Raw genomic sequence first — 25,181 nt, forward strand, 5'->3', positions numbered from 1 at the left:
TTGATACAATCTCTTTAATAAAACTTGTTTGAAGGAAAAAAAAAAAGAAATCAGGTTGCACTCTGATGACGTCACTCACTTCAACCTAATTCAGCCAGACAGTGCACATTTAAGTCTCCACCTTAAGAACCTGGCTGTCTAACGTGTTTCACCCTCCAGGCTTAGTTGCAGAGATGGGAAAAGTCTTAGGGGAATGTTTAAATATAGTACTCGATTGGCCCAATCCTTTCCTCTTGTATGCAAAATGCCATACGGAACTCTATGTTAGGAAGACAAACCCCCTGACAAATAATGAACCTTCATAGATTTACCATTAACAACAACAAAACAGATGTTTCTATAGTGGTCCAATTCTGCTGAAATTATTTTAAGATTATATTACAGATGGGAAATCACAGAAATAGGACTGAAATGAGAATATAAATTCATACAAAAATTCAAAACTTTACAACAAATTAAGTTTAAATATGTAATACATTTTTTTTTTTACTTTAAATCATTTTTATTTGGAAATGTACAAAGTTATACAGACAGAAATTCTATAATAAACAAGTTAGTTGGGGGGGGTGCTTGAGGGGGGGGATTGCCTGTTTTTTTGTTGACAGCCAAATGGGGTTTTTCAGTGGGAATACAATGTACTACAAACACAACCCTGTTTGGCTCACAGTTACTGCACAGGGCCATTCATTTGAATGAGTTGCATTCAGTGGTGTTACTGCAGGACAAACGTGACAGGGGGTATAACTTTTGCCGTACCGAGGCATCGTGGCCATGGAATGGGTACCTGGCTGCCTTTGCAGCTTAAGGGGGGTGGTAAAACTCAATTGCCTATTTTTACTGTTCCCAACTGCAAGTTTAAACAAGCCCTAAAACATTGGTGAAAACCGAGTTTGAAAATGTTGTCCACTTTCCTGGTGTTCTTTTCTGTGGTGTTGAAAACAATGCATTGGGAGGGGGCGCGACCAGCAGCTGAAAGAGATGTAATCTCGCTATGGCTCAGCAGGATCCATCTGGATCCATCTGGAGACAACAAGCGGCAGGGGACACTTACAATCTCTGACCCAGCTCCTTGCTCTACACCGGAGACGCGAAAGTGACATGAGGGGGAAGAGGAAAGACAGTGCAGGGCCTTGTAGGCTTTCAGATTTCTTTGCTCCTTCAAGCGCCCGTGCACAACATATTTAGGAATTCAGTTAACCTACCCGGTCAACTCTCTATACGAAACAAATTTCCCTCCACTCCTTACTGATATTTCTGAGGATCTAAACCTCCTGGGAAAAGTACAAGTCTCCTGGATAGGCAGAGGAGCTGCCTTTAAAATGCAAGTATTGCCAAAGATATTATATATGTTTAGGACCCTTCAAATTGACATCCCAAATATTTCTTTGCCAAGTGTAATTCTTCACTATGTAAGTTTATTTGGCAAAGCAGAAATCCCAGAATTGTCATCACTTCATTACAAAGATTGAGGAAATGTGGAGGCATTGGCCTACCAGACCTCTCAGGTTACTATAAAAAATCCCTGCTGGACCAACTAAAATTTTAGTTAAACCCATCAGAGGATAAATTATGGGTTGCCATAGAGCAAACCTTCATAAAACGTCAAGATCGCATGACCATATTAGCAGCATCTCTCTTGTCTCCCACTATAAGTAAAACACTGTTACACCTGACAGTAACACCCACTTTAGACTCCTGGCATACTCTCCTTTCCTGTCAGAACCTTAATGAAAACCTACACAAACTAGACATCCCCATCAAATTGTACGAATGGCTGATTCCTAATTTCAAGGTGCAAGACTGTCAATCTCATGGTATCAATTCCTTAAAAAGCTTGGTACAAAGTAGTCTACCCCAGGACAGAACTATGCAAATTCGACACTTTCATTCTGTTAATAAGTGCAGTGATAATATAACCATACCCAATTCTATATGGAACTTCTTGCGAGGTAAATCAAACAAACTGGTACGTGGAATTACATTCTTCTACGCTATATAAATAGGTCCAACCTCACTGTCCAAATCTTCAGATATGAATAAATGGGAAAACAAATTGTCAAGTGAATTTTCCCTACCCCAGTGGTAAAAAGTTATCCAGTCAAGTTATCAAATGTCCACATGCATTAACCACTGGGATATCTACCAAAAATCTACCATGGGTGGTACATGACCCCATATAAACTAAAATCTCAAAATTTATAGAGACTCCACTTTCAAATGCTAAAGAATGTGTAACCAAACAGGCACCCTACATCATATTTTGTGGGCATGCCTCTATATGACCTATTCCTGGAAAACAATAGCTATCCTAATTAGCAAAATCACAGAGGAAATCAAACCCCTAAACCCATTATATTATATTATATTATTTGCAGCCAGAATATCCCTCCCCAGTCATTGGAATTCTCCTACACCACCAAAAATAGAGGAAGTAATTTCCCGAGTTAATGAACAAGGTCATTATGAAAAACTCCTTGCACTAAAAAGCCTTAAGGCCCTACAATTTCAGAAAACCTGAAATTCATGACTACACCATCCTGAGGTGGATCTAGACTTCCAACTGTAAATCTAAACTATACCTACTGGGTAGTCAATTTTCAATGATGCGCATTGATATACTAAGGACAAGTACTGGACAAATACTGGTTCTCTCTTTCTACAGTAATTCCCTTTTCTCTTTTTCCTTCTTCGCTCCCTTACCCGTATCTGACTTTGTTATTTATCATTTTTTTTTTTGAGAATGTCATATAGCAGAATGTGAAAAATATTGTTTTTTTTTTTTTTCAAAATTGTTGCTCTTTTTTTGTTTATAGTGCAAAAAATAAAAATCACACAGGTAATCAAATACCACCAAAAAAAAGCTCTATTTGTGGGAAAAAAAGTATGTCAATTTTATTTGGGTACAGTGTCGCACAACCGCGCAATTGTCCGTTAAAGTAATGCAGTGCCGAATCGCAAAATAGGGCCTGGTCATTAAGAGGGCAAATCCTTCCGGTCTTAAAGTGGTTAATATGACTTTTATGACATCTTGTTCTTTGTTGATATTACATTTTATAAATGTAATTTATTGACAACCTTGATGTTTTGTATTTTCTGCTCACCATTCTTTAATAAAAATATTTGAAAGAAAAAAAAATATGTTCTTTATATGCAGAGTCAGTTTAATATAGCTATTGTAATTATTAAAAAAAAAATTATATATATATATATATATATATATATATATATACTGTATTCCTTAACTTACACAATCTTAAAGTAGACCAAGCATCAGAAATGTAGAGTATTCATATAATCATACAGCATATGTGTTCAGTGCATTCATTCTAAGCAATGTGTAATCACAAATGTTTCCAAGGACTGTTTTAGTAAATCACCAAACAAATGATCACAAAATGGCTTCAGCTGGCTCTACACCCATCACGAAAGCCCTTCTAGTCATAGAGGCTCAAAGGCTAAAGGCATTGTAGCCGATTAGTGGACTTTGAACAACACAGTTGGATAATAGACATAATAGTGTTGATTTATTAGGACAAATAGGCTGTTTACTTCGCAAGGGAATTTTGCCTTAGTTTAGTGAAAGAAGTAAAGTTCTGCTGATATTCAGCATAATTTGTTTTTATTTTTCCTGCAGATGATTGGATATTCTTTGCAAAGTGAATTCTCACCACATACACTAAGCATGTGTTTCTGAATAGCTCTTCCCTGTTCTGCACATGTAGAAATTATTCGATTTTAGAACTAATATCTCTGGCATACCTTACTTTTGTACCATGTCTACCTTAATAGTTGTCCTTTCACAAATATATAGGCATACATAACTACTTACAATGGGCTTACAAAATGAGTTTATCTTTGCTAGACTTAGATCAATCCAATTTATATGGCCTTCCATTCAACAAAATCCTGCTTATCCATACATTCACCCAGACATTACACAAGAGTATTGCCTGGGACAATATTTCTCAAGGTTTAACCACAGAAAATCCTAAGTAAATCATGTGAGTATTGCTCATTTTAACAGTAAGACGATAATAAATAATAAAATAATTATTGAGCCAACTGTCCATTTATCAATGCTTCTCTGTATAGTAAAAGACAACTACTATTGTTTTCTAAATAAATTGTTTAATAAGAAACCACATAACTTAAACATTTACTATATTTTACAAAGATGCAGAACAATCTTGTTTTATGTTTTGCATGTCAGATATCCTTCAGGGTAATTGTGTTGGGTGCACTTGGGCTGTCCCTCTCTGAATGTCATGAGTGCCCTTTTTCTGTATAAACCTTTCAGCAATAGGGATCATAAAGTTTTATTGAAGATATGATCCATACTTTATAAATCTAATGCTTGCTTGTGCTCTAAATTCATCATTACCTAACTAATATACTAGTAATAACAACAAACACACTTATCGGAACTATTGCTTTCTTGCATAGTATATAGGCAGCAGAATATTGCCCAGCATGGAGTGATTTCCTGGGCTTAAAGCATCTGCTTTCCAAAACTCAGTACATTTACTGCAGCCAGGCAGCACAGCCAGGCAGGATCATGTACATCATCCTGACTCTTTGGGTTCACAGCACGCCACTCCTGTGACCACTGTGTCCACCAGACAGCAATGATTTGAACTGTCATAACTGGGTTACATTCATTACAGCTTTAATTTACTGCTGTGTGCTTTCAGATCTGCCAAATGGCCATAGTTGGTCAATGGCATCACCCATAAGACCCTGCTCTTTTATTTACTTTTAGCAGAGGGGCCCAGAAGATATAATTAGGCAATAATCAGCAACAAGATCAAATGTGCCTATTGGTCTGTGGCAATTTTTTTTTCTTTTACTGTGGATATATATTACTGTTTAAAGATGAATGTATATCACGCTACTTTTTTTGACTTGTCAAATGTGTGTCTTTATTTACTTTTGTTTATTTGAATGAGAAAGGGTACCATGTACACCTTAGTCTTGCACATGGGAGGCTTCCATATGCTATTAAACCCTATGGTCACAGACCACTCCTAACCACTGTGCCAGAGTTGTGGCAAAGATGGGAGTCTCCCCTGGCAAGATGCACCCCCTTGTTGATGGCATGTGGGCAGGTATCGTTTAGAAGGGGGGCACACTTGTCTTGCCCTTTCCTTGCCTGCTAGGCTGCATGCTTGAAAAAAGGCCTAGTATGTATATTTAGGGTACCCCACACTATTTTTGTAGGGGTCCCTCATGAACATCTCTAGGATAGGGTCTGCTATAGACGAAGGGAATCCCTAGCTGTTGTTTAGAACTAAGGGTAAAGAAGCCAAAGCTGTCATGTGCTGGAAATTTAAACAGCATTTTTATTTCTTTGTAAGTGTCAGTGTTGCTGTAGTATGTTTTGACATACAGCTTGAAGGCACCCCCAGGCTCGTTATTTAAAGGAATTTAGCATTTTTAATGCTGAACTTAAAATTATTGCATTATTACAATTGCTTCCTAATGTCAAACTGATTTTTTAAAAACATTTCTTACTTTGGTACATGTCCTCCCAGATAGTGCCCAGTCCTCCATGCCATTTGGCAATCCCTTGCCTATTAGACTAGAAAACCATCATTACTTTTTTTTTTTTTTTAAACATTCAGCTCCCATTGACTAAGTTCAGATTTAACGCTCAAACGTTAGTTATATTCTGCAAACCTTGGTATGTTTGGCTCATTCCTACAGAAGCGTAGCTCTATGGAAATGTAAGGTTTTTTTTTATAAGCTTTAAAGCAGAGGTTTGCACCACAACAGAGCATGAGGTACCCATTAAATAAAAAGCCCTGCAATCATTTTTAGAGAGACAACTGACCATCAATTGCAATTCTACGATCTTATGTAGAAAATATTTTTCAGAAGACATAAGCGTAAATGTGAGACATTATATATGATTATATACATATATATATATTCATATATATATACATATATATATATATATATATATATATATAATATATATATATATATATATATATATATATATATATATATATATATATATATATATATATATATTTATATTTATATTTATACATTATTTTTTTTTTTCACAGGATAAAATAACAATTTTCCATTACGGTGAAAAAACTGCACATAAATGGTAATGCTTTAATCTCTAAGATAACATTTCCAACACAGTACAGGGACATTAAAAACAATCTGAAATCCCAACATTATCCTGTTTCAAAGAGATAATGATTGCCGTCTAATGGCCTTCATGCATAACAGAAACATCCATATTAAAATACAATACATGTCTGTGATTAGATTGACAGGAAAGATGAACAAATATAGACTAACCTTTACCAGTTTAATTAGGTGGTAAATAATTTGTTTTGATAATTAGGCATCAGCTGTGATATCTGGAAAATACACTGTTGTTCAGTGTGCTGTATACAAAGCTACAATTTGATAATGGCTCACATAGCTTTAGGCCCAGATTTAAGGCATTAAGGGATAATGTAAGACTTATTTGATTAACTTATGCCATGATCATTTATGTCCTAGAAATGATAAGTAGTGATCACGTTTACATTTGACTGTCTATGCAGAATTACATTCAATTAAGGTCTCTTTATTAGTATATATTTTTCAATAGAAATGGTATATATGAATTATTTGCTATGTAGTGATTTGGCATGACCCAATCTTGAGAAAAAAAAAATAAAAAATTGAATGCAAATGTTAAAAGTACATTAGTTAATAGTAAGCAAATGTGAATGTTTTCGTTTTAAACTTACTTTTAACAAGGACAAATACATGTTTCCCTGAACTGCGATGCTCTTTTGTATATCAGAGTATAGTTAAGCAAAGTGATATACCAGATCCATGATCCAAGCTAAAACAGGCTAGTTCATAATTAGCCAATAATGTACTGCTTGGCTCTTTTGTTCCTTTCTTTCTCATCTTCAAGAAAACAGTCTAGCGCAGCCTTTCTCAATGTTTTCAACACAGAGGAACTCTGGTCTCGGGGAACCCCTGCTAAAAATTTAAAATCTACAACTCATGACACATTAGTGTAACAGTCAGTGGGAAGAATGCTCCTTACACTTGTCATCATTGGGAAGAATTACCCCCTTACAGATGGCTAAAAGGAACAATGGTGTCATTGGAAACTTATCTGAGAGCCAGAAATTACCTATTGCTCAAGGAACCCCTAGCAACCTCAGGAGGAACCCTGAGGAATCCTGGTTGAGAAACCCTGGTCTAGCATACTAAACATATGGACTACTATTACTACTACTACTACTACTACTACTACTACTACCTACACTTCAGAGGGACATTAGTGTGGGGCCTTGACAATGTTATATAAAACCTGTATGTCCTTCAGCAATGGGCAAATGCTTCAAACAGGGACTAGGCTGGGTGTTCTAACAAGCCTATCGCACACATTAAACACACAAAGAAAAAATAAGGAATGCTAATTAACAAAAAACTAACAAATCAAATTGTAGCACATGAAGCATGTGAATCTGATTTAAAAATAATTAATTTTCCTTGTTGGGATGTACATGTCCTGATTACTATTAACCTATTTCCTATTTTTTGGGAAGGAAGGCCATAGGGAGCACATTATTTACTTAGGCCCCTGCTTAGTCCCCAGGGATAAAATAGAAATAAACTTTTTATCAAATGAAAATAACATTACTCAAAGCAAATGATCTAAGTGTCAAAATCTTACAGAATCCCACGAGAAGACCTAGGGATAGTTGTTTTGCGTGTGTTTGAAAAGGGAAGGTGGGAGATGGTATGGAATAGAAATTAAAAAAAAAAAAAAAAACTGGTCACTGATCCAGCAAGTGTAGATATTGGTATTGCAAATTTTGCAATATTTTGCATATGTTGATTTATAAATAAAAATCTTTTGAATTTTAAATAGTTGTTAAGAAAATTTGGGGACAGCACCTTAAAAACCCAAACCTAAATTGCCTTTTTTTGCTATTGGTAATGCAAATGTTCAATTACTCAGGAAGGTTTCAAATAAAATAAATGTCAAAGATTACATATGTATGGCAAGTGCCAGCTATTAATTTCTAAAACATATCTCCATCAAAGTTAAGCAGAGTATACACGCAGACGCTTTGATTTGTTAAACCAGTGGGTTGAATGAAACTGACAGATCCCAGAGTCTACACAAGCGATGTAGATGCAGGAATCTCCCCCACTGTGCTATCGTATTCTGACAGTGGCAACTCTCCTCCCCATAGCTACAGTGGTTCTCAAGGTGGGCGGTTCACCAAAAGCATGCCTAAACAGACAGGGTCACACACATACTGAAATTCAGCCCATTCCTGTTCAATATGATACATGTATACCCATAGGCTTAATAACACATATATTGCTCACCAAAAACTGTTTACATGTCAAAAGATTTTTTTTTCTTTTGGTCTTCAAGCTCCTAAAAGCAGTGACAGTACAATACCGCAGTGCATAGTAATAATAATGAGCTTAAAAAAAGAAAAAAAGTGCAGTGCAGTGCAATTTTTGTAAAAACTATATTGCAATGCAGTGCAATTCATGATGTACAGCAGTGCGTGTGCAATATGCTCACAATAACACACCTGTCGTGGTTTGTTCGTTCCATAATAATACACTGGATAAGAGTATTTTATCTACAAATTATATGCATGTTTTAAATGACAAAATAAGAGAACCAAATAATATGATGTGCCAAAAATAAAAATCTGGTTAAAGTGGATAAAGCATTACGACCTATGACATCATATGTATTAGCATATTATTTGTATTGTGAACTGTATCAGTTTATGAAATCAAGTTTCCTATCCTGTGCTTACCTTAGGGACCTTTTACTTGGTTATTACCTTATTATAATTTAGGAATGTGTCAGCCTAATGGCTTGTATCCAGATAAAAAAATAAATTATTGACCCCCTGTGTGAGAATTTGTCAGCCATATGGTTTATTCTAAAAGAAAAGAAATTGGTTTAGATCCCCTGCAAAGCAACTTATCAGCTATAATTAGTTTATAAAACAGAAAATAAAAAGAAAATAAAAAGTGAATCTATGTTGAGCTGAAATCTCTCATCTGTTCAGAACAAGTTCTAAAAAACTGTGCGCTTCTTGCAGGTTGATTGAAGTTACTGCCATAAAACTCTGCAACTGTGTTTGAAGAAATGCCGACTTTATTGCAATGACCTGCTGCTGAAAAGTTTACATCTACCCTGTTCCAGAAAATAAAAGTTGCAGACAACAATAAAGTTGCAATCCCTCTTGAAATGTGAGGATCTTTTTTCTATCAAGCAATATGAGTCCATTCGACTACCTGCAAATGACTACCAATACCAGGAGTACTTCGCACTGTGAGCATATACTAATCCCCTAAAATGAAATAAAGGGAAATCTAAGGTGAGAAATACATGACAAGGGTCAGGCTGGTTTGCAGACTGACACTGATTCTCATTTACTAAAATGGTTTAAGAGATTTAAAAGGCACAGAAAGGTAATGCAACTCTAGAAAACCTATATAGCCCTGATTACATCTAACTAATCTTACTACACTCAGCACACAGCTGCAGCAATTTACATGGTCAAACTAGCCATAGGCTGCAAACAAACCTGAAGAAACCTATAATAAAAAAGGGAAGCCAACACAACCAAATGGCTTTGTAAGGAGTGTAAAAGTGTGTGTGTGCGTGTGTGTGTGTATATAAGGGTTTTTCACCTTCCTCTGGATCAACTGCGGGTATAGGATTGTGTATATGGGATTGTATGGTTGGGTCTTCTTTACTGTTTTTTTTTTTTTTTTTTTTATTGGGTGAGCCAGATGGACTTGTGTCTTTTTTCAACCTGACTAACTATGTAAATATATATATATATATATATATATATATATATATATATATATATTAGGGATAGACCGATATGTTTTTTTCAGGGTTGATACCGATATTTTGGTCACAACGTATGGTATCGGCCGATATGGGCCGATATTTTGTACATTTAAAGTTTTGAAAAATAAAGACAATTTTTGACACAAATCTGGTACTGAACATGTTCATTTCTGTTTAATGCTTAATGGCTTGCTTGCTGACACCCTGTAGTGGGTGGTTGGCTGGCACCCTGTGGTGGGTGGCTGGCTGTCTGGTACCCTGTGGTGGGTGGCTGGCATGCTGGCACCCTGTGGTGGATGGCTGACTGGCTGGCACCCTGTGGTGGGTGGCTGGCTGGCACCCTGTGGTAGGTGGCTGGCTGGCACAGGGGCTGTGGGTGGCTGGCTAGTAAAGGGCCTGTGGGCGGCTGGCTGGTACAGTGCCAGTGGTACATAGTTTATCTGACATCTGTAATATCGTTTATTATGCAAGGCATAGAGGGTTCTCAGAAATGTGAATGATAAGACTTCCTCTGGTTTATGTTATATAGAAGCAGTAAGGGGGTGATTTATTAAAACGGGAGAGTGCAAAAACTGGTGCATCTGTGCAAGTTAGCCAATCAGCTTCGAACTTCAGCTTGTTCAATTAAGCTTTGACAAAAAAAAAAACCTAGAAGCTGATTAGTTTCTATGCAGAGCTGCCGCAGATTCTGCACTCTCCAGTTTTAGTACATCAACCCCTTTGTGTCAGATGCATGCTACAGTCTAATACCTGACACTCAACGAAATGCGTATGAAGGTCAACAGAACTTTGCACCAATTGGTAAATATTCCTGGCCTGGAAATGTGGCCAGTCTTAATCATGAATTTTCTGATATTTATCTTTTAAACCTGATTGGACACTCACTCACTAAAGAGTTACAACATTTCTGCCCATGTCATTACAGTTACATAATAAATAATAACATAAGGAGCAGAACACTAGCACATCAGTCACACAGGTCAAGATAGCCAGTATCCAAATCTATTGCAATAACTTTACCCATAAGATACATTTTTGAACATTATGAGCTGAGGAAGATTCCACATATTTTGCCGTTATATAATTAGCTGTTATTTTCAGAGTGATACTTATTTACATTTACAGCAAGAGAGCATATCTCATTTGCATTAGACTTAATGTAAAAATAACATATGAGCCAAAAGAAAAGCATATTCACACATTTCTAGTTCTGCCTAATCAAATAAATGAAATAATGTTTTAATTAGATCCAGTTATCTACCTACACAGAGTCTTTGTTTGTCTGCTTTCATTAATTTTTCCTTGGGCTCTAATGTTGTTATCTCATTATGTACAGCCATAAATTCATCATTTTATCTTTATTTTTCTGCTCCTGTGACCATAATATACAAACTATGAATACCAAGTTAGGATCAAGAATAATCTGTGACTTCACTTTCTATGTCAGAATATATATACACATAAAATGGTATAAAGGTGAATACAATATACTGACTTACTGAAAAAAAATGTAGGTTTCTCTTGATCTCCTTCTGAAAATGTTACTGGCCTGGCTGCCTCTGTCTTTAGTATTTTATGTGTCAATGACCTAGAATACATTATTATGCAGATCAAGGTATAAGAAAAAAATAACTCTGAAACTGCAAACGTGTTTCAGTTTACTGATCCAAAAAGTACTGAAGCCATTTAATTAGTATGATAGCCATAAAAGTAGAATTTTCAAAAGGGGAAGTCAGCAAAGACAGCCTCCATATTTTTTAGTACACATTTCCCTTAAAGACTTAAAATCACATAATTCCCTTCACTGATTTTATTGATGCTCACCGCTGTAGTTTTAAAATTCCAAAAATCTCTCAGAGCAGAGCATATTGAACATGAAGGTAGTATAAGGGGTGAGATATTTTCCAACAATCTGCTAACTTCCTGCCCAGTAATATGTTAAAGAAAGTCTACCAAGTACCATTTTGTGCCTAGAATGGCAGCTAGCAAGATTAACAGGGTAAACTGGGTTTATCAAATCAAAGCACAAATGAAGTAAACCTGCAGTAACCCACAAGAACCAGATGTCATTTTACAAAATCAAGAACAATATGACAAGGTTCTGATTTTAAGATTCTAATGTCGCCATGCCTTCTGTATTGTGTGTTCATCATTGGCTCTGTTTATTCAATGTTGCTATAAATCTTTCTTGATATAGGGGGCCCTTAAGCATGGCCCCTGACAACATTGAAGGCCTGAACATGACCATATATGTAATGCTACAAAAAGCTGTTGGGCTGTAGACACGTAACATGCAAAATAAAATTTAAAAAATCTCTATCTGGCTTCTAAAATCTACATATGTGAATACAAATACATATAGTCAAGAAACATGCACTGTTTTATGACATACAGCTTGATCAACGGTAATGTGTTAGAAATAACCTTAGGTTGCAATCCCATTTTTGTGCTAAGCTGTAGCAGAAAAGATGTTTCAAATATCACTGCTCATGGCATTTACTTTTTAATATCTGCCCATATTCGGAAAACAATTGTGTATGAGCAACCGTATATACACAAAAATGTTGTTCAATTTTCTGGTTGCTATGGAAACAGGAGATCCCTGGAGCTGTGCACTAAAGTTGTCTTGTTACTACCGAGGCCTCCTGATTCAACCACTGTTTTATGTATGATGCACTCATAATCATTCCCTTATGTTTAAACTTTTCCCTCCCTGCATGCTTCTCTGAATACACCCAATTCTTATAATTATAAAAAAAAGGACACATTCAGTATGCGGTATATACCTTTTACATAATCTCTCCTTGTGGGTATCAGTTGCTGCAAAACTCTTGAGAGTCATGCAACTAAAGAGAACAGCTGTGGGTCAAAACAACAAATCTGTTCCTGGAGAATACTTTGGCACCAATATGTCAAGCAATATAGTAAAAGGTCTTTAACTTTGAAAAGAGCTAATCTTGACTGGGCTTATGCAAGATTTTGAATACTAAGCGTTAAGGTTTTTTAAATAAGCAGGCTTACCTATGAAAGGTGTATTTTTGCTCTCCTAATTATTTTACTAACTTTGCCCTTTGCAGCCCATACCAGCGGGTTGAATGAAAAAAAAATGTTCAGATTCCCCCATCCAAACATTTGAGGTGGTTGGGGGAATCCTTCCTACTGTGGTATTGTATTTTGACAGCAGGGAGCCTTCCTCACTATCAGAATACAATGATCAGTGTTGCCAGCTATAGGCGGTAGCACTGATCATTTGGGAAAAACCCGACAGGCTGGTTGTACACAAGTCGATCGAGTTGTAGACAACCAGCATACCCATCTGTGGATCAGTCCCTATTAAACCACCTTCATTTTAATTCAAGGATAATCGGCATTAGCCTGACTCTTAGCTTTGTGAATCAGGAGTGGTCACTTTTTTAGATACATAAATATTCGCCAGCACACCAAGGATCTTGCACAGCAGTCCGAAGAAACTTTTTATTGCAAAAGCATCACATCAGGATTGGTGCAACGTTTCGGAGTCACACAGGACCCCCTTCGTCAGGCATGTGATCACTTTTTTAAACTGCTTGACTTAGTGGTTGACGCTTGCTCCCCAGATAACTGTGTTTTAAGTGACCTCAGAATCATCCTCAAACAAAGTAAATATAAGTAGGCCAATACAAGTCATTCATAGGTAAGCCTGATTGATGTTAATAACTGACAAATGGGTATTCAAATACTTGCAGACCAGTTGTGTTGGGTCCTTTTAAAGTTACATACTGTACACAATGGTCTAATGTAATAAACTGTAGAATAAACTGCATGTTTACCAGCAATTACTGTTATCTCACTGCAGATTGTCTAGCAGCATCATGAACTGAAAACTCACTGCACCATAAAGAGATCTAAATGCATATTTGCTTTACTAAGAATTGCAGACAAAAATACAAAATTCAGCAATAAATATTTTTGGTAAATATTATTTACTTGAGTCTAATTTTTACATTTGGTTAGATTGTTTACAGCAAAAAGCCCCGTTATTTCTCATTCTGTGGCCTGTAGCAGCAACCAAAACTTAATTGTGTGTATTATTTTTATACTGCAGCAGTGAGTAAAATGTGATTTAGCACAACAGTGGATCTCCCCAGGCTTTCTTATTCTATGGACTGTTAAAACCTAAAAGCTAAATGGTAAGAACTAATGTGTAAGGGTCCATATACACCAGTATGATCCACTGCAGTGCTCTTATTTGAATTAATGTGCATAATCATGCAAGTTAATGTGCACTGAATTAAATCAGCCCATTCATTTAAATAGGCTGCCCATGCACCACAGCAAACTGGAAATTGGACATACACCAAAGTTGGTAAACACATCACATGGTAGATTGTTAAAGTGTTTTGATGTGCTGAAATGCAGGTGTGTGAAGCAGTTGCGTTCAGGTGCAATTCACAATGCAGGACACTTGGATTGGACACACTTATCACACAGTACCACAGTGCACTGGTATGGCCCTCGTTTTTGCCACAAATTAGAGAGCTCCTTTAAATACAAAACAAAATTAACTAAAACTCAGCATATAATGTATAGAGACTGTCAATCGTAGTTTTGACTAGTGCCTAATAATAAGAAGTTAGTGCCTGCTACATGCTGTCCTGCTGAATGCTACACAGTTCCTGACTGTTTGATATACTGTTTATCGTAATGCTGAATACTAAGTGTAATGGAACTGCGACCCCACAATGTGCTTGTGTGCTTCCGTCAGAATACCGCTTCCTTCAGTCTTGAACATAGATAGCAGGTATTCTAGCCGCCCCCATACAAAACTAGCCGAGAATAGCTTGACCCCACCAGGTCAGGTGCCCGATTACATTATCCTATGCAGAAGAAGACGTGTACAGAAATGTAGATGACATATCTAAGGAACAACCAACACAAACAGTATTCTACTTTCCCACTAGCAACTAATAGATGACAGTCATTTAATTAACTTGAGCTAATTTAACTAGCAAACTTGCCATCATCGACCTCATGAAGTACAATGCACATTATTATAAGTGTAAACACATCTCACCTTAATACACAGACAATGCTTTGGTTATTTAGGAGTCATAGACTTCATGGCAACAGGCTATAGGTCTCACAGTGTAATATATATTTCTTGAGGTATACTGTTGATAAATATTACTGTCCCATTTGAAGTAATCCAAATCATGAAGTAGTTGTCTATCATTTTCTTGGTCACCCTGTGCCCCTAATAGACACAGGGTGACTCACACACAAGAGGGGCCGGGGGAGCTGGAAAATGGGTTTCCAGAGCTCTCAAAGGTAAGCTGGGTTCCATGGGCTCCCCAACCAAAGTGACTCCCATCACACTAAGCAATTCTGACAGTCTGCTATATATTATATTGCTGATAATACTAAGCAATTCCTAAATGCCTGATGTGTACTGTAATGTTGAATGCTAATCAGTTCCTGAGTACCTGATAAATACTGTAATGCTGAATACCAAGTAATTCCTGACTGCCTGCTGTGTACTGTAATGCTGAATGCTATTCAATTCCTGACTGCCTGATATATACTGTAGTGCTACATACTAAGCAATTTCTGAGTGACTGCTATATACTGTAATTCTGAATGTTAAGCAATTTGTGTCTAATTACTATCCATTGCAGCGCTGACTACTAAGCAATTCCGATTGGCTGCTATGTACTGTTGTGTTGAATGTTTAACAACTCCTGCCTGCATACTATCAATTGTAGTGTTTTAATGTTAGAGAATTCCAGCCCACTTGTCTGCTATATATAGCAATGCTGAATACAAAGCAATTTCTGCCTGCTTGCTATATACTCTAGTGTTGAATGTCAAGACATTTCTGACTTCCTGCTATGTACTGTGTTGCTATTAGGGGCTGGTGGCACTGGGGTACACAAACCTGAAGGGTGCAGTCCCTGTGTCTCCCAGTAGGCCTCAGGAATTAGTCTGCACCTGGTGCTTTCTGCTGCGGTGTTAATTCTTCTTCGTGTCAATGCAGCATCTTACCTGTGTGCCCATTTGATTTGTGCCATTGCTCTCTGAGCCAGTTATCTTTACCCCAATCCCCTCTGCACCTGCTCATCATTCTAGTCTAGTCCTGACCTATCTGACCTGCTGTTCCTTGCTCCTCCCCCTCCACATTCCGCTCTGCTTTTTTCTTCCTGCTGCTTTTTATATAACTTTAATCAATTTGTAGTTAGTGTAGGTAGCTTTGCTTGAGTTTTACTTTTACTAGTTAGGTTCACTCTTTTATGTAGCTTCACTGAATTTTTGTATATATATTGCTATATTTGGAGTTTGTGGTGCATGTTGTTTTCCCAATAGATCACAATATTTTCACTTATTTTTAGGCTGATGTTCTCTGTGCACATCCACATATCTGGTCACTCCTGCTCTGCAGGGTACAAACATAATGGGGGGGAGGTTTACTAAAACTGGTGCACACAGAATCTTGTGCACCTGTGCAGAGCAACCAATCAGCTTTTAACTTCAGATTGTTCAATTAAGCTTTGACAGTAAAACCTAGAAGCTGATTGGTTACTATACACAGCAGCACCAGATTCTGTGTGCACCAGTTTTAGTAACTCTCCCTTCTGGTGTCCTATTATAACACTGAGGTGGTGGGTGCACAGGTAGTATACCATTGGCTGTACCACAACCATTTGTAGTTCATTTACGTAGGTTTTCTTGTGTTTTGCTTTAGGTAGTTTCACTTCCACTAGTTAGGTTCACCTTTTTATATACAGTAGGTTCCTTTTTTTTTTTTATATTGCTGTAATTGATGTTTGTGTTGATAGCGGTGTTTAAGTTTCATTTCACTTATGCAGTTTTCCTAATAAATCAGATTATTTTCCCTTTGTTTTGAGTCCGGTGCTCTCTGTACAGATCCACCTATCAGGTCATGCCAACTCTGCAAGATACTGGCAAGTGGAGTCTGAAGAAGTGCTGAACATTCACAATTTCTACTTACCTATTATCCACTGTAATGCTAAATGTTAAAATGTCACTATCCTCGTATAAAAAAAATGATCAATAAATGCTGTATTATATGCTGTTTATACTTACTCACTAGGAGATTCATTTTCTGTATTCTGAAAAACAACCTTGTTGATTCTGCTGTTCTTTTTCTCCACCTTCTGTCCACGTCCCCAATGCAGTTGAGGATTTTGCAGAGCAGTGTTGGCAGCTCTGAGCATGCTCAGTTTTCAGTGAGTTTATATGCTAAGCATTTCCTCCCTATCACATCTGAGCAGCCCATGTGACTATAGTGTCACACATGTGGGCATATAAACTGTGGTAAATAACAGCCAACTCCCTCCCTCCTCCTATATGTCCACTTACCAGGTAAACACAATGTGAGTGGGATACTACAATGCCATCATCCATATACAGAAGGGGCAATGTAAATGAAACAGTATGTGTTTAGTATCACTTTAAAGTAAATATGAATCAATATCCACTGAACTCTGAAAAACTATAAAGCCTTTTGTTGTTGTGTGGGTACAGTGGATGTATAAATGCTAATTTAATTTCAGGGGATAAGAAAAGCACTTTTTCTCAGCATCTTCACATTCAATGCAGAGTTATTGGCTATGCATAGGTCCTAATGGTGTCAAAGGACTTGAGACCATCAGAATTCAGGGGTAAAGAGGCTGTGGGGACTGGTCAGAAGTGCAAGGGAGCCTGCAGGAATGGTGTATAAGTAAAATTTCTTTACACGGCCCTGTAAGCAAAAATGGCAGTTAAACCGTGCAGTGTGGATGCAGCCCCCACTGCAAGGGAGGACTTTTTACTTTTCTGGAGTTTTAGGCATAAAACATGATTGAAATCTGTTGAAACTTAGCTGATCAACATGTTAAACTATATAAAACATGTTAAAATATATAAAATAAAACTATTGTATATAAAGTCAAACTTGCTACCGAATGAAAACCTGGTATTTTTGAAAGTAGCATTTATTAAGACAGTTTAAAGCCCCTTTCATATGTCTTTTCTGATCTGTCAGATTTTCAGGTGGACCTGACCGGAGGGTCCTTTACCCCTAATGGACTGACGGATGTAAATGGACATGTGTCCGTTTACACCCACCTACCTCCGATAGAAGGTCTACTAAAAAAAAAAAAAAAATGTAAGGGGATCTGTCCTTCTCCCTCTAGGCAGATCGGATCAGAGGGCAGTCAGATGTAGACGGATGTAGTCCATGTAGATGTAGTCCATTTACACCTGGCTGCCCATGGAGCAGGGAGGGCTCCGCCTGTGTCAGCTCTGCAGAAACTGACAGATCCCCTGCTGATCAAAACAGAGTCTGCCCCATGTGAAAGGAGCCTAATATAACTATAGATGCCTTTGCAGTGTGATGCATAAATATCATTTCATGAAAAAAAAAAAAAGAAAATCCAGACGTGGGTAATTTTACAGCCATGAAGTGGTTAATACTAAAGGTATTTTGAGTAGAAAATCATAACAGAAAAAAAAAAGATAACAGACACATGCATATTACCTAACCCTCAGGGATAGCCACAGCTGTAAAAATGTACAAAACACTTTGAACTTATTGACTAAATAATCAATATCCTGCAACCACTCAACAGAGTTTTGCCTAAGCACATAAGCGATGCTGTGAGACATTATGCTGATGTATAAGAACAGATCAGCACAATTGGACCTGTTTATTGGCTGCACATATCTTCTGCTGACCATGTTCCAACTAATGTGCAAATAAGGGTTTAAGCAAAAGCAATCATCGTCTTTACAATAATATAATTCTTCCCTGTAAAAATGTGCATGGTTTTGCTCTTAATGCATATTTAACTACATTTTATTTTTCCTCCAGGCCTACTTATTTCACTGTTATTTGATAATTATTGCTCTTTCCCCTTTAATCTCTTCCAATGCATTATGAAGCAATCATTAGTCAAACACTAAATATACACTAGACGAACAGCCCACTTGGTTTTGTTCTTATTTAATAATCATAATAAGGTCTGTTTTTCTTCAGATACATTGGCAAGTACAGTACATGTGTAGGATGCACTGTGTGAACTCTATAATGAAGGGAATTTTTCTCAGTTCATATGTGACTGTTACACAAAGAGATAAATTAAGATTAGGTATATAATAGTTCTTTACTTTATGTCAAATGGGATTTCTGTTTTTAACTGGTGTATAGTGCACAGAAGACCACAGAGAAAGTGGTTATTTATAGTAATAACGAGCAGATGAACAGGCAAAAGAATGATCCTGATTATTAGGCTGATTAGAATTGTTATCTTCTACTTACTAAATTATAATTTTTTTTACTATAAAATTGCTGGTGCGGGTGAATGACATGACATTTTTGGCAAAAAGCCAAGCAAAAATATAACAGCCCTTGTAGCCCCACTGGGAGAAAATTCAAAACAAAGCTTGTGTAAATTCTTCAATTCAGTGAATTGCTGCTGTAAGGGCTCGTTCACACTTGCTCAAAATACTAACGCTGATCAAACGCTCCTTTAGCGTTAATGCACATTATAAGGTGTGGTTGATAAGCTTTTAGTGAGCATTAAAACAATCCCCTCAAAATGCCCTATGTACGTTTGTGGCACGGTTGACAATCATTTTGTGCTTGTTAAAACCGCACCACAAACGCCCACAATAGCTGGTTGCTAAGAAGCGGGCCTGGAAGCGGGCCGCCATGTCTTTAACAACAAAGGAGTCATCAGCTAAAAAAAAAAAAATGTGGTAACAAAAAAAAAAAATGCTGTGGGCCCCCCCCCCCAGTCCATACCAGGCCCTTTGGATCAGGTCCCCCAAATTCATACCAGGAGCTTATCCAAACATGCAGCCAAGTAGGACCATACCAGGCCACATGCCCTCAACATGGGGGGTGGGTGCTTTGGGGCAGGGGGGGCTCTGTGCCCCCACCCAAAGCACATTGTCCCCATGGCCTTTTCCCAGCAACCCTGGTCGGTGGTTGTGGGAGTCTGCGGGCAGGGGGCTTATCAGAATCTGGAAGCCCCCTTGTGATGTCACTGCACCATCAAGCCCCAGGCGGTGATGTCACAAGGGGTGGGGTCTCCAGGTGACATCACCGGGTGGCCACACACCAAAGTTATATAAGAACTGGCAGACAGTTTATCTGGCATAACAGCAGGACAAGATTTTTTTCATTTTGAGTGAGTTCGGTGGAGGCGGCGGCAGAAGAAGAAGAAGATGACGACGTCAACAGAGGGAGAAGACATCACTGAAAGGAGAAGACAGTGGAGGGAGAAGACCAGCGAAGGAAGACATCGTAAGTGGAAGAGCGGAGGAAAACGTGATGCTAACACTTTATGTTTTTATAATGTGAACAGCGCTGTATGCTATCTATTGTATCTTGTGCATTGGCGTTTAAGGGGCTCCTCAAACGCCTGCTTTGAATGCCAGTGTGAAATCAGCTTAACATACACTTACATGAAATATTCCAGCTGCAAACATTGCCCCTCCTTTCAGTGCCTTGAATGCTGCTGTCAACATAAGCAATTGTTCTTCAAAAACCTTTTTTACATCATTCTAGCAAGGTATGGCTATTCTATAAAAGTAATTGGAACATTGGGAACGCTCTGTGACACAACATATATTTATCAGCGCTGGAAATTTTTTGTAATGAAGCTCTTGGTGTCAAAAGTATGTGTGAATCCTAAAACTTGGCAAGCACCAAAACATCCTTGACACCTAACTGTTCATGTGATTGAACCTTTAAAGTGGTATAAAAGCTCCCCAGTTAAAAAAAAAAAAAGAGATACATCTCTTTAACATGTGGTGCATTGTAGTGTAGGGGCTCTTTTTGACAGTACTTGTGCTTTGGGGAGCCAAGCAGAATGAATGCCTATGCATCTAAAAGCACATATACAGGGTGGTAACATGCATTGCAGTAAGATCCAGTGCTCAGATTATCGGACGAATGATCGTCAGTTTTATTTGCATGCTAGTCTCATATGGAAAATAAAAGCAGTTACTAAAGTTATGTAAATTCTCATAAAACTGAATAAAAATTTGGAAGTGATGTAACATATTGTATTATATTTTTAAACGACAACTATACTGATTTAACGAAAATTGTATGATCTGGTATCGTACAAGAAAAATTTTCGTGTTTGTCACATTAGATAATTTTACATATCAAATCCCAGCATTTGATATATTGACCCTGAGTGTACAGCTGTTTTAAAGTGATGTGAGGTTGGTTTTGTGCTGATTGCCCCTTGTGGATAATTTTACATGAATTGTCATGATCAGCTCTGGAAAGCTGTGTACTAACGATCAAATTATTGTATGATTGCTTCGAAAGTGGTATTTTCATATGATTTTCTCGATCATGTTCAGAGGCCTTTAGGAACCCAGCACTGGGAAGAACAGCAGCTAGTTGCATGTTCCCATACCTGAAGGTACCTAGCACTTCACTTTGCTTTGGCTAGCAACTAAAGCTGCTGGGAAACAAAACAAATGTTCACCTTGTGTGCACTGACAGTAGCTATCCAAATCCTCACAGACTGATGTTAACGTGGTATTAAACCCAAAAGCAAACATTTATGAAATTACAGCTTACCAATTCTTAGAGGTAATGGCTGCATTTGTGTTCTTTTTTAGGCTTTCTTTTCTTTATATTTACCTGGGGATCCAGCTAGTAAGTCTGATGTTTTTCAAAAGAACAAGCTCTCTTGCAGATATAGCAGTTACAGGGATAAGGCAAACCATTTAACACTGATGGGTGCTTAAAATTATCATCTTTTATTTATTCATGTAAAACCTTTATCCCAAAAGGAAAACAAAACTATTGCTGTAACTGCATATAAAGTGTGAGCTGGCGTATGGCTTCAACATGTTAGTGTATCTAAATCTGCTAGTATATTGAACACTCCCCTGACAATGCTGCTACCCAAATGTGCCCTCTTTGCTCATTCATCCAGAGTGGGGGCACTCTAATACATGAGGTGTGCTACTGGCCAGATAACCAAGTGAAAACAGAGGGGGGAAAGCCTAAAAAAAGGAAAACAAATGTAGCCACCATATAAGCTATAAGCACAGAAAACTACAAATTGTTATTGCTTATACCTTACTAGTATTTGCACATGTATTGTCTGCTAAAACATGAACTAATTGCTTTAGACAAATCATAGTTACATAGTTAGTCAGGTTGAAAAAAGACACAAGTCCATCTGGCTCAACCAATAAAAAACAAACAAAAAAAAAAAACGGTAATGAAAATCCAACCATACAATCCCATATACACAATCCTATACCCGCAGTTGATCCAGAGGAAGGCGAAAAAACCCCAGCAAAGCATGGTCCAATTTGCTACAGCAGGGGAAAAATCAAACTGTGACTATAAAAGTATAACCTAGGTATATATGCCTAGTGTGTGTGGCTAACAGGTATACTTTAATACTAAGACTCATTAGGAAAGACTCTTTGAACTTGCTTAGCTTCACTAGCAATATTTCAGGTTTCCATAGTCTACCCTTCGGCTAATGTTACATTTGGAAACTTTGAAGATTTTTTTCATAGAAGGAATAAACTATCGGATGCCAGAACATTTGCTATGCAATTCAAGCTTCAAAGATGACCTGTATGTTCATGCAATCAAGAAGTAATGTATCTCAATTTTATGGAAAGAATTACAAAATGATTGCTATATTCACTAAGTGAATTTGCCATTATGACAAAGTTAAAGTACAGTTAATTTGAGAGAATTTAAATGTATTCTAATTTTTGTAACTTCATACCGATGGATGTGAATTTCAAAATGTGCCGTTCTGTCACAATTGGTTTGAATTATTCTATTAGAAATAGATGAAATCACTCCCAGTGTACTCATTTTTAAAGTGTCACAATATACTTGCTTAAAGCATTGTTTTACTACTAATTGGATGCTAGACACATAGCCAATTGTGATCTAAACTATATAGTAGCTCTGAGATTTGAGGAAGGTCAGTTTAACAAATCTAATGCTAACTAAATGAAATACATCCAAAGCCAAGCATACTTGTCAAAGTTCTGCACTCTGTCACATAATCTAAATAGATATTGGATCATACAAAGCTGCCACATAGCTTTACAGCTGAGAACTTCCCACCCCTACCACCACATGACTGTGACTCCAGCAGCTGCTGGTACTCTTCACCATATGTACAATGGTCATCAAACTAAATACTGCCATAAAAAAAAAAAAAACTCACCAGAAAGAAGTGCAGTGATACTTTTTGTTTTTTTACCTAAAAAAAAAACAGCAGCAGTAGTCCCAATAATGCATGTATATAGAGGCATCATCATTGTTTGGAATGTTTTAAAAAAATTAGAAACTTCATCTAAAGTGCCACCGAAGTTTAGAGAAAGCAAGTAAGCCAATTGTCTTTCTTGACTAAAATGTACATTACTAGATAAACAAAAATAAAAAATACAAGCATACTTGTCCCAGGCCATTAACTCAGAGAGGGCTGAAGCCATTTGGTCAGCATGACAGTACAGCTGGATACACACTATACAACTTTTGTTGTTAGATTTTCTTTAGATTTACCTTCAACTATGGAGTGCAAGGGCTTGCCTGACTGCATACAAATTGAAAGTGTTTAGGTTTGACCTCATAATATATGGTTTTTGTAAATCTAAAGGAAAAAACCTAAAGAAGATTGTATAGTGTGTATCCGGCTTAAGGAAACTAAAATTTTTAGGGAAAGAGACCAGCAACAGCAACTTCCATTCTTTTTTCATACAGGTTTAAATGAATCATTTTATGAACAGAAGAAAAGAAAACAGAAAAATTGTGATGATCACATCCTGTCACTGCTTATTAAACACTAGAAGGAGAAATCTTTCGAATGAAGTGACTATTTATTTAGAGCAATTCTACTTCTCTTCCTTTAATCTGTTCTCCCAGGAATACGCTCACAGTCTAGCTGACTGCATCTCTACTAGCCACAACACACACAGTATAACCTGGTGTTTAAGTCAAAGCTGCATAACCACACAACCTAATCTTTCCGTGTAAAAAGCACTGTAACAGAGCTACAAATGAGAAAAATGCCTTTTATGTCTGCACATACCCTCCTTTCTCCTTCTCATATATACAACTGACCTGTCTCAGGGTGTGAAAAATGAAGGGGTCACAGATAGTGACAAAGAAGCAGAACTAGCTAACAGCACGCAGACGAGGAGAAAAAGTCTAGCTACTGTCTAGCAACATATGGCTTATGATCTTAACATACAAGAAATCTCCCATCTGTTTAACCTCTTTTTTATAGATTCATATGAACTCACAGATAACCCAAGCTAAGATTAGGTTTCAGCTGTTAACAAAACTGTATGTGCAAGTTAGAACAAAATCAGAATATAAATCAATTTTATTTTACCAACTTTTAAAATTGGGTTCATTCATATAGACATGCATAAGCAAGTGGCTTACCAAATCTATCTTCAGGCCATCCCGACATTTAGTCCGACCGCTACTCATGATGAGCATGCCATTCTATTCAATATGATTGCAGACATGGCCATTAAGGAGATTTAAATCCTGCCAATTTTGTGTTTAGTATTAATCCAATAGAGCAAAATAAAATGTATTGCACTAGGTCAGTGTGGTCTGTTACCTGGTTGAGTTGCAAGACCTATTACCATTAATTATTCTGTTATTGCTGCTATCCATAAATTACATTGTTTGGAGTTTATAGCCATTGGGACTCATTATTACGTTATTTAATATTTAGGAATTTCTAGCTGCAGTACACACATATTCATTTGTTTAAGTTTTAGCAAATCCTGATTTTTCTATGTACTTTAAGATGTGTCAGTCCACTAGTGAATCAGTGGAATTTGCCTAAAGCTGTTACAAATCTGCATACATGGAGAGGCATGGATGATAAAGCAGTATAAAATAGAAAGAGGGGGAAATCAATGCGCTACCAATTGGGCAAAAGTGATGAGGTATTAATGAGATTAAATATTGTAGATAGTGGAACACCGAAATCAGCAGCTGATCGAGTAGTGTCACCACATACTTGCTAAACAGTATTATAAATAGTATAAAATAGACCATTGTATTGTGACAAATCAGCTCTTACCTGTGCATACAGTCTTGCATACAGACTTTGCATTACACCTTTCCAGAGTTTTACAGCAAGGATCTGAAAATTCAAAAACAGAGTGTTCTGTAGAAACACTTACATTGTTCTATATACATTTTTAATAAATACACAATGGCAATAAACTACGTTTTTGATATTAACCGTTAAAACCGTTGAAGTTTTGCTATCTTATCGGGAATATAGAATGATGTAAT

At 37.1% G+C, this 25,181-nt stretch overlaps 1 protein-coding gene across 5 annotated transcripts in view; it reads right to left on the bottom strand.

Moving 5' to 3' along the window:
• The window catches only part of PCDH17 (protocadherin 17), a 294,022-nt gene that overhangs the window by 98,769 nt on the left and 170,072 nt on the right, over positions 1-25,181 (bottom strand). For 4 of the 5 annotated variants that reach the window (XM_082248480.1, XM_082248479.1, XM_082248478.1 and 1 more), the window contains exon 4: positions 24,964-25,026. The exons of the other annotated variant lie outside the window; for it this stretch is intronic. In XM_082248480.1, the coding sequence (XP_082104606.1) occupies positions 24,964-25,026 (63 nt within the window). The remainder of the gene's footprint in view (positions 1-24,963; positions 25,027-25,181) is intronic. 5 annotated transcript variants of the gene reach the window in all.

Source organism: Pelophylax lessonae (assembly GCF_965119305.1).
Source record: "Pelophylax lessonae genome assembly, chromosome: 2".
In the NCBI taxonomy this organism is placed as follows: domain Eukaryota; kingdom Metazoa; phylum Chordata; class Amphibia; order Anura; family Ranidae; genus Pelophylax; species Pelophylax lessonae.